A 10,987-nucleotide genomic window follows, 5' to 3' on the forward strand; every position below is an offset into this window, starting at 1 on the left:
TTTACCAGTAGCTAACGTCTGGGTTGCCCTTTAATATTTACAAGGTGCTCTCAATGTCTTTTCTGTTATATAGCTCCCACAGAAGCCTTGTGCAATGTCACCCCCAGTTTTCAGGCGGGAAGCTAATTCTCAGATTTCATAACTTGCCCAGAATCCTGCACTAGCGCTAAGCTCCGGCTTGAGGCCAGCGGTCTCCCCGCCGTTCCAGGGCCTTGCTGTCCGCAGCCGGGGTCTGCGCTCGGTGTCAGGGAGACGCTTGGGCGATAGGAGCACAAACTTGCCTTGACTCGTGTCTGGTCTGGTTCCCTGGGTGCGGGTTACGTCACTGAGATGCAGTAGGAGGGCCAAGTGCCCCCGAGCAGTGCAGCAGGGACCTCCTGGAGGGGCCAGGCCGGAGCGAGGGATGGGCCGCCGGCAGGCTGGGAGTCGAGGAAGCCCAGTACCTGTGAGGCTGAGGGGGATTCTCAGACACACGAGTCTTGCTTTGTTAGCGTGCCCTGCCCAGTTGCCTCTCACCAGCTAGCGAGGGACCTAGTCCTGGCTCTCACGCCGGGTCCTTGTGTCTGTACGCCCTCGGCAGGTGCTCACATGGTTGCTCGTGCATTTTCACCGTGAAGTGGCTACAGAGAAACTGAGTGGGTGCGGAATGGTGACCAGGCTTCTGAGTGATCTCTGACTCCTGTGAGTTAGCTCCTGCACAGCTGCCTGCAGTGGTGTTTGGAAGCGTCTTTCTTTCCTCTAGGGCAGTGGTTGGCAAACCGCGGCTCGCGAGCCACATGCGGCTCTTTGGCCCCTTAAGTGTGGCTCTTCCACAAAATACCACGTGCGGGCGCGCACGTACAGTGTGATTGAAACTTCGTGGCCCATGCGCAGAAGTCGGTTTTCGGCCTGGGTGAGTCTGTTTTGAAGAAGTGGTGTTAGAACACTCAAGGGGCCAAAGAGCCGCATGTGGCTCGCGAGCTGCGGTTTGCCGACCACGGCTCTAGGGAGTGGGCCTGTCATTTCAGGAGGTTGGCCAGGGAAGCAGGTAGCCCCTCCTGCACTCGGCTGGTGGCAGCTCCTGACCCTCTCAGGCTGCTAATGATGACTAACAAGTTCATGCTGCTCCTTCAGGGGCTGACCTGGGAGCACTCGGCCTCCTGGGGAGGAGGGGCCTCCCACTCACAGTGAGGCAGCTTGTCCAGGCGCCCAGAGCAGCGTGGGAGCCGGCTGGCGTGCGCCCTGCCACTGCCGGCCTTGCTGTGCACTCATATCCATTCAGCAAACACTTCCTGCATGCCTACCTGTGCCGGGCACTGTTCTAGGCACTGGGGGCCCAGAGGCCACAGGCCGAGTCCCTGACCTCCTGGGGAGCTGACATTGGAGCAGGGACCCGAGGGAATAAGGATGCTGGAGCTGCTGCGGGGACAGGTGCCCGGCAGAGGCCCGGCTGGAGCCGGAGTGCATTGCCGTGCCCCAGCGTGCCTGGCAGGGGGCCCATGCGGGACGCAGACCCCAGAGCCTTGCCGACTGTGCACGGCGTCTGTCCTGCGGCGGGTCTGTCCTGGCTGCGATCCCAGAGCTCACACACTCGACTCTGAACTCATTGGCAGTGTGGGCGTTATTTTAGCCAAAGGGAGCCGAGCCCTGGAGGAGCCAGTGAGATAATAGCTAAGGGCTCAGGAGACAAAACTGAGTGGGAAGCCAGTGCCTACTACCAGCTACTGGACCTTGGCCATGACCCGACCTCTCTGTGCCTCCATGGCCCGTATTTGTAAAAAGGGGTGGGAGCTAAGCCTCCCTGACAGGGTAGCTGTGCAGAGAACAGCCTAGAACAGGCCCAGCACAGGCACAGCCTGGACACGCAGCGCCAACGTGAGGGCCGTGGAAACGCGGGCAGCGATGACACGTCCTTCCTGTGGTGTCACAACCCCCTTTCGTCCATAGAGGGCTCCTGAGGCCCGAGGAGAAAGCGAGGGGTTGGGCGGCATGGACCCTCGTCTCCTCTAGGTGTGTCCCAGTCCCTACCACTCACCTCACCTGGTACCTTGCTGACCCGGGGGTGGGCCTGGGAGATGGGACTTGGTCAGGCCACCCGGGAAAAGGTGGCCTCCTAGAGCGGGTGACGGGTGTCCCTGCCTCATCAGAGTGCAAGGTGACCTCCCAGCTGTCCCGAGGCAGCCAGTCCCCGAGCCCGGGGCGGGGTCGTGCCCTTGGGAGAGGTGTCACTGGGCATGCCAGCGCTGCACAGGGCGCACCACCCGGAAACCTGGAGGTCCGTGTGCCCTGTGTTAGCGACGAGGGGCGGCCCAGCCAGCCTCCCCTGTGCCTCACACGTGGCCGACCAGGAGCCAGCTGGGTCGCCTGTCCGGAGCCTGGGTGCTTTCACAAGCTGCACTCCGAACTGTGAGGGCCTGAGGCAGGCTGTGGCGAGGGCGGTGTGCCAGCGCGGCCTCGGGGAGAGGCCGGGCAGGGCCCAGGTGGCCTGCCTTCGGCACAGGCCCCCCCACCCCGGGCCTGTCCTCTGCTTCTGTGGAGAGGCAGCCATCTTGTTGAACACCTGGGGGCAGATGCTTGGGGTGTCAAAGGACCTACACACCGTGACTTCACAAATGGCCCGAACGCAGGCCTGCCGCGGGCCCCTCACTGCATCTCCTCCAGCTGTTCCACAGTCGTGGGAGGGGGTCCCGCCCTGGCTGTGCATCAGCCCTCCCTGGGGAAGACTCAACTCTGACTGCAAAATTAAAGTCAATAAAAGGCTATACAAACATAAAACACTGGGGAAAAGGAGTCCCTGGGAGCTTTTCGGGAAATGCTAATCCCCAGACTCTTCCCCAACCAGCTGAGTCAGAATGGCAGTAGGCTGGGCCTCGCCCTCCTGCAGTCGCGAGTGTGGGCTCGAGGGCCCTGGGACACACGCCCTACTTCCTCTGACTTCAGTTCCGGCTCCTCGCGCACCCCTCTGTGGGCCGCTACCCAGCCAGAGCCCTGGCCCTGTTCTCCTCCCTCCACAGATGAGAGGAATGTGTGGTCATCGGTGTTGAGTTGCTGAAGAGCAAGCAAGGACATCCCTGCTTTGATTTCTCATCGCAATTCCTCCTGTCTGACCCCTTTGGCCATCTGTTAGACCAGCATACATGGGGCCCGTGGTCTCTCCCTCCATGCCATGCGCACTCTTTCGAGCTTGGACCTTGCGTCTTTATCCTGTGTCCCAGGGCCCACGACTCTATGGCGTGATACAGGCACACCTCGGAGGTTCTGCTCTCCGTTCCCGCCACCGGTGAAGAGCTCACAGTAAAGCGAGTGGGAATCGTTTTGCTGGCAGAGGGTCTTGCCTTCAATTTGTTATTTTGTTGTTTTTTTAAAGTAAATCTGTGAAGCGCAGTGAGATGAGGCTGTGTGTGTGGCTGTGTGCGTGGTTGAGTGGATGTGTCCTGGTAGGACAGCAGGAATCCAGGGTGATGCTGGCCTGGTTTAAAAACCCAGTCTGTGAAAAGAATGTTTCAGTTGCCTAGTGTTTGCCTCACATGCCCTGGCTGGCTACTTAGTGACACGGACCCCCCTCCCCCACGCCCCCCCGGGTTGGTAGCCTAACTGATCTGACTTTCAGCAGAAAATGAAGCAAGGATGTATGTGTCATATCTGTGTCTTAATGGAATTTCCCCCTTTCCCTTTTTTCCCTTCTCCACTCAAAATGAGTAAGAATGTTATACAAATGCCAAGGGAGAGAATGGTATAGAAGAGCATCCAGATGCTAAAGAAAGGCCCTGTAACGAAGAGCGCCTGTTAGATTTTAATAGGGTAAGTGGACTGTCCTGCTCCTCACTGCTGACTCGCCAGCGGCAGCCCCGCCCCTCGCCTCCAGGCCGAGACCTGGGAGTCTGAGCTGCCCCTCGTCCTCCCCTCCTGTCACTGAGTTCGGGGCTGCGACCTTTCTCCTCTGTGGCCCTTCGCTTGGTCCACAGCGCCTCTGGCCTCACTGAATCCAAAGCTGAGCCTGTCACTCCCACATTCACACGGTGGGTACCCTCTCACCTTTCCCAGCACAGCCCAGGGAGCCCGCCTGTGCCTCCCGTCCCTGGTCCAGCGCAGCAGCCGTAGCCCTGCCTGCGTGTCTGCCTCCCCCGCAGGCCTGGGACTCCAGAGGGCGGGCAGGCAGATGGGTTGCAGGAAGCTGCTTTTTCTTCCCAGTGTGCCTGTCAGTGTCAGCCCAGTGCCGTGAGAATGTCCTCCCCAAGCGCCCTGTCGTCTCGCGGCTCCTCCCGCGTCCATGCTCGCTGCCATGGCCCCGCAGTCCCTCCCTCCCCATGAATGCACCCCGCCCACAGCTTCTCGCCCAGCCTTGGGCATTCATCCCTTCTCACCTTCCACGCAGTCTGTATGCCAGTCCTGACCCCCCACCTCAGCCATTCCAAACCCTCCGCCCCTCCCGCCGCCAGGGCTCCCTCCACACCACGCCCTCCTGGTCAGCTTCGGCCTTCCCTGTCCTTCCCTTCCGCTGTGCCCCTCTTCAGTCTCCCCCACAGCAAGGCACATGACCGCCCGGTCTGACCTGCCTCCTGTGGCCCTCAGCAAGCCCAGAGGTAGGTGCTGTTACACTGTGTGCAGGAGAGGACACCGAGGCGCTCAGAGCTCCCGAACCGTGTGTCTCTCAGCTCGTGCAGCTGCGCGCTGAGGGCACCCGGAGCTGGTGAGGATCCGCACTCCCAGCCAGTGTCCTCTGCCTTCTTAGATGGAACCCAAACCCTTGTCATGCCCCTGAGGCCCTGTGTGTGTGTCCCCAGGTGCCCTAGCTGCTGTGACAGGTGGGCGGGTGTTGCTAGTTACTGTGATGGGGTGTTGCTAATTACTGTGATGGGGGAACTTTGTTAGTTATTATGAGTGGGGGTGCTAGTTACTGTGACTGGGGGTTGCTCTCACTTTGGGGGATGAGGGAAGCGTTACTAGTTACTATGGGGGGTAGTATGCTGGTTACTGTGACTAGGGAGGGGTCACCACTTACACGTGGTGTCCTGGGGCAGAGATACTGACCCTCTAGTGTGGGAGACAGCCCCACACAGCAGAGTTCTCCTCAAAGTACCAGATGGTGCTGGAGCCCCAGTCCCCGGGGAGCTTTGGCTGTGACTGTGGCTCCGCCTGCTTCTCAGTCCTCAGGCGAGGATGCCGCAGAGACCTGCCTCCCCCAGGACTCCTGTCTGAAGTGCCCCCGTGCGTCGCCGGGCAGTCCCCCACTCCCGCAGTGGGGCTTTGTGGTTGGCATGGTGGTCTCCCTCTTGGAATGGGAGCCGTGGGAGGGCGTGGCTGTGCGTGGCGTCCCCATGCCAGCCCCACACCCCCCTGCATCCGGGGAGAGGCTGCTTTGCTTGGAGACACTCGGGCTCCTCACGTGTGTCACTCTCCGCAGGAAGTCACCAGTGTTTGTATCGGGCCGCGTGGCCCCGGGGACAGCCTGCCTGACCTGTGGAACACGTTCCTTCCTTAGGTGTCTTCTGTCTGTGAAGCGAGGTGCACCGTGGAGAGGACGCCCGGAGCAGCACCTCGGGGCGCCCACCGGAAGCGCTGCTCCAGCGCCAGCTCGGGCTCGGAGGACTCGGGCTCGGACGGCGCGGGCGAGTGGGCCGACCCCGGCGAGGAGGAGCTCTTCTCTCGAACCCATCTCTGACCGCAGAGTGGCGCCGTTACTGTTTAAAGGAAATGTGATGGGAAATGACCCTTTGTGAGGCCTGTTCATCTAAACAACTTCGGTTTCTTCTCAATAACTGAGTCAGATCAGTAATTCTCTTTCTCTTCTTGCTTATTTTAGAGTTGAGGACAGCTATCCTGTTGAAGATTTTTTTTCCAAGCTGTTAAATTCTTGGCTCTTTGAAATAGACTAGATTGTGTTGTCAAATCAAGAATGGGTGTGCATGTGCTTGTCTCAGAAATGCCACTGCTCCTGGCATCTCCCGCGGTCACTCCCCTCGGACTGTGGTCCGTCGCGGTCCCCATCTTAGCCTAACCACAGTGGCTGCGACCACTTCCGCCCTCCGGAGACTCGAGCTCGGAACGCTGGGCTTTATTCTCTTTGAGAACCAGGATAGAGCCGTCCCCGCAGTGGATCGGCGCCGGTGACCCGAGCGGTCTTCCCCGTGAGATGGCGTGCACGTCGGAAGTGGCAGCCACAGGGCGTGCTCTCAGAGACTTACAAGATGCTGTTTTCCCCCCTAGGATGTCCCGTGGAGTACCGTGGAAGATGCTGTGGTGGGGACTTTCTTGCTAACTGAAGAAGCCAAGGATTCGGGGTGGGGTAGTGCGGGAGGCACGTGGCGTGTGGGCCCCGGCTGTGCTGTGCTGTATGTACTGACACCAGAACACCCTTCAGGGTTCTGTGGGGCAAGTCTGACAGTACCGGGTGAGGATTTTAGTTGCAAATTATGATTTCCTCAGAATCTACGTTGAACCGAAAGCCCTAGAACTCAAAATCGTAAACATCTGAATGCATTAAAGGCCACCCCATCACCCCGAGGAAACCTTGGCCGCCGCCGCTCCTGTGGCTGTGCTTTGTGTAGCTTAGCTCTCCCTCTGTGTGTGAGAGAATGCTCGGGCGGTGCCGTGGGGGGGTGGGGGGGCGGGCAGGTGGAGGATCGGTTTCTCCCGAACCTGTAACCGCCTCCCGAACCTCCCTTTCTCCGCGGGGCCCAGGGTCAGTGCGTCCCTCTCGCCTCCTCACGCTTCACGCGGCTCTGCCACGGGCGGAAGTTAGGAGGAGTATGTCTCAAAACCTAAACATTCAAAATTGCTTTTCTTTTCTAAACAACCCATTAAAAACACACACCTAACGTGTGAAATCAGTTTAGCATGTCTAGCCTCATGCAGGAAAGCCTAACATGGACAAGGCGGCTTCGCCACGGACTTCGGTGAGCAGTAACGTCGTCGTTCCCCAGCGGGGCGCGGGCTGCTGGCAATGTGGGGCTTGCTCTGAGCATGGGGTTCTGTCGCCTTTTCCTTAGTTGATGACACAGAAAACTCCCTCTGAGGCTGTGGCGTCCTCCCAGGCTCTGCACGCTCCCTGAGGGCCCGGCTGGTGCAGCGGCTTCTGACACTTTAAAGTGGGTTTGTGAGTGTGCGTGTGTGTGAGTGTGCGTGTGTGCGCGTGTGAGCGTGTGCGTGCACGTGGAAGGTTTTACGTTGCTGTTATTTATTTACAGATTTTATAAGGTTTTACGTATTTTTCTTCCGGAGCTTCCTAAAAATTCATTAGCACCTGCACTGAAATATAATTTAACAGCAAAGGCAAAAAAGAATTGGATGTTATAAATTCCTAAAGTCACTACAATGATAACTGTCCTAGAAATCATTGCTTATGTAGCAGAGACCAAATAACTCTCTCAGACACCGCCTTTAGCTCAGTCGATGGACAGCTGCTGCTGACCAGAGACAGCTCCAGGTGGTGGCGGGCGGCCTCCCCACGCCCACGCGGGAAGCTGGCTGTGCCTTCCACGGGTGGGGATGGACGACCAGTGGGCCAGGGGTTAACAGGTTATGTATTTATTTGTTTTCATAGCTACGTGGCTGAAGCCGGAGGCTTTCAGCTACAGAGTTGCAAGTGTGGTTTTTAGTTTTGTGAATGGATGATCACAACGATAAAGCATTTTTAAAAAGTTGGCAAAACGCTGAGACGCACTGTGGTATGAAGCGCATTGCACATCCGTAGCACTGAGTGTCCGTGTCCGTCCCGGGCCGAGGTTTCCCGCGGTTGTATTGTTCTGATTTCACGTACACCGGAGTAACTGAGTTTTTGTTTTCTTGTGGAGTTAACACCAAAATAAAAAATTTAAAAAAACAGGCTGGTCATCTTTATTTGTCGTAGTAATTATGATAATTATGCGCATCATTCCAAGTGAAGGTTATACCTTCTTACAGGCCTGCTGCTTTGCTGGAGGAGAGAGGGGTGGGGCCTGCTGAGAAAGGAGCCCCCAGCCCGCCCTCCCCCCAGCCGCCACCTCGGTCTTGCAAAGGACAAGGCATTTGTGTCCCTCGGTGGCAGACAGAGCTTAGTCCTTTTCTTCTGAAAAAAATGTGTGTACTTTCTATATTAACATGACAACATTCATTGTAAAAAAGAAACCTTGTAAAAAATAAAAACAATATATTTTTATTGATTGGCTTTAGAGACAGAAGGGGAGAGAGACATTGATTTGTTGTTGTTCTGCATGTTCATGCATTCATTGGTTGGTCTTGTATGTGCCCTGACCGGGGATTGGACCCAACACCTTGGCGTAGCAGGAAACACTCTTAGTGAGCCACCTGGCCAGGGCCCACACCGGTGTATTTTTAAAGACATGAAGGAAGACTCATCTGTACTTCATCACTCTGAGGTGGTAGCTTCTGGCATTTGTGCAACACACTCCTTGACGCCGAATGTATCCATGACCGAATGTACATAGGGAAATTCACGTTAACGGTTGAGCCACAGCGGCTCTTGTGTAAGGTCAGAAATAGGGTTTTATCTGGTGTCTTCGTGTCGGTAATTCTCGACCTACTTAACTTTTCAAGTTGTGTTACTCCGTTATCTAGACTCAAGTTTTCCGTTGAGCGCTGTCTTCAGTGCTCTGAGCGGCATGTCGGTGGGCCTCCCTGTGTGACCGCTCCCGGGAAATGCCAGCCTCGGGAGGGCCCGCTGCTGCACGTGCCCGGGCTGCCCACGTCCTGCAGAGCGGGCGGCCCGGAGGCCTTGTTTGAAGCCGGACGTCCAAAAGCTGATGCCTCTGCTGACTTGAGGCAAGTACTTTTTTCCAGTTAGTGTTTGCTTTCATCTGGGCAGAGGAGAGGTGGACGCCATACAGAGGATTTAAATTGTATTCTGTCCCTTTTATAATGTTTTTTTAATTGATATTTTTAGAGAGGGAGAGGGAGAGAGAGAGAAGAATCAGTGAGAGAGGAACATCGACCGGCTGCCTACTAGGGACCGAGCCCAAAAACTGGGCATGTGCTCTGACCTCTTGGTTCCTGGGTCGATGCTCAGCCACTGGCTGGGCTTCTGTCCGTTTTTTGATTTGTGGTTTCTGGGGTGTGTAGGCATGTTTTTCAATGTTTTCTCCATCTGTAAGAGGATAAAATATTTTCCCATGGCCCAGCTCGTGTCGCTCAGTAGTTGAGCGTCAACCTATGAACCAGGAGGTCACAATTCAATTCCCAGTTAGGACACATGCCAGGGTTACTGGCTCAGTCCCCAGTAGGGGGCGTGCAGGAGGCAGCCAATCAATGACTCTCTCATCATTGACGTTTCTCTCTCTCTCTCTCTCTTCCTCTTTGGAATCAATAGAAATACCTTTAAAAACAGCTGTTCTCCCATGTTTTCCTAGAACCCAGGTGCTTTATGTCGGGCGGGTTCATCCTTGAAGCATAGGTATTGTGTGCAAGAAGTGAGGCCTGAGGATGAGCTTCACTCTCCCCCGCCCGCTGGCCACTCACCAGCACTGCCTTTGTGTGTGTGTGGGGGGCGAGCACGCTCGCAGTCCCCGCCACCTCGGATCACGCAGCCGAGTTCCCACACCTGGGGAAATCGCAGGGTCAGCACATCCGGAGGGCAGTGGATAAGCCTCGCTGGGAAAACCACCTTCGTGAGCGTGGCGACTCCCCTGCCAGGTGCGTATAACCAGCACTGCCTTTTAGAGTCCTCACCGCCCCCTGACTGCCAGTGGAGCCCCGGCCGGCCGCTCGCTGGCCTTGACCTTGAGTAAGTTACAGCAAGTCTGTGGTTTAAAGCGGCACCTCGTGCCTTCAGCCCTCTGAGTGAGCTGACTGAGCAGTCGGTGGGCATCATTCCGGGTGTGTCTTGGTGTGAACTAAGTCATCGCCCCTCCGCATGGCCACTGCCCGGTTGGGTGGGAGGGGGCACGGACGCTGCCTTCCTAGAGGCACCTGTGGCAGGACTGGCGGGCGACACTACGCAGGGCGGCCCCTGTGCGATGGGTCCCCCGAGGAGGTTCCTCTGCTGTGGTTTGCCTCCCGCCTTGGGGGGTGCCTGTGGCCTCGCTGCCATGGGCTCCCCTGGGCTCCCCTGGGCTCTGGCTCTTTAAGATCCGTCAGCATCACCGCTCACAAGTGCCGCACACTCGGCCCTCCCCGACAGCCCCGCCGACCCGTCCCCAGGCATTCCGCTGTCACAGCCAAGTGCTTTCCGAACAGCCGGGGTCACTGCTGCTGCCACCCGGCGGCTCTGGGCACGTGGGCCGGCTGGTGTCCGCACAGCAGTCCAGGAACGGAAAGGGCCCAGCCCCGGTTTCTCTGGAAAGCAGCCGAGCAGATGGCGTCACGCTGGGCACTGTTGCGAGCGCAGACCAGGAAATGCGCCTCTGCTCGCAGCCCGCCGCGGCCTTGTGTCACGGGTGGGTGGCCGGTGACACCTCCGGACGTTGCCTCACTTTCCCGAACTCGCACTGACGTAATGCCACCAGCATCTAATGTGGGTGGTGTCGGTGGTGTCTGTGCTAGACAGGCTCGCCATTGCCACGCGTTAGCCGTCAGCTAACAAACGATGAGGTAGGTGCGGGCACCCCATTTCACAGATGGGACCACTGAGGCACTGAGATGCTAAGCACGTGCTCCCACTTGGTGACTGGTGAGCCAGGATATGAACTGGGCATCGTAGCTACCGAGCCCATTGGACAATGCCCGAACCTCCATCGTGCCCAAGCCCACTAGCCAGGAAGTGTGTGCAGGGGCTGGTAACTGCTGCCAAGCCGTCTCCCGTCGTGAGTGGTGTTGGAAGGGCGTCGCCTGCAGGAGTCCCGCTGAGCCAAGTGCCTGGCACGGGTCTGCTGCTGCCACCCTGGCCCTGCGCTCCCGGGCCAGGCCGCTCACCCCCATGCCTGTGCCCGCGGGCATAAACGGAGGTCCTGACAGGTTGGCTGCACAGACGAAACGGTGCAGCCCGCGCAGACTCCTGTGTGCAAACCCAGGATGTGGTCCTGTCCTCCGAGACCCGCCTCCCTGTGGTTCCTGGACGGGGAAATGCGAAGGAGAA

General features: G+C 57.8%; 1 protein-coding gene across 4 annotated transcripts in view; it reads left to right on the forward strand.

Moving 5' to 3' along the window:
- The window catches only part of KIAA0232, a 70,511-nt gene extending 62,423 nt beyond the window's left edge, over positions 1-8,088 (forward strand). For 2 of the 4 annotated variants that reach the window (XM_079769269.1, XM_079769270.1), the window contains exons 8-9: positions 3,683-3,780; positions 5,462-8,088. In XM_079769269.1, the coding sequence (XP_079625395.1) occupies positions 3,683-3,780; positions 5,462-5,641 (278 nt within the window). In that variant the 3' untranslated portion in view covers positions 5,642-8,088. Of the gene's footprint in view, positions 1-3,682 lie in introns of all 4 variants that reach the window. The other 2 variants (XM_079769272.1, XM_079769271.1) reach the window with 2 other exon arrangements.
- Positions 8,089-10,987: the final 2,899 nt, after the last annotated feature.

Source organism: Cnephaeus nilssonii, assembly GCF_951640355.1.
Source record: "Cnephaeus nilssonii genome assembly, chromosome: 1".
NCBI lineage: Eukaryota > Metazoa > Chordata > Mammalia > Chiroptera > Vespertilionidae > Cnephaeus > Cnephaeus nilssonii.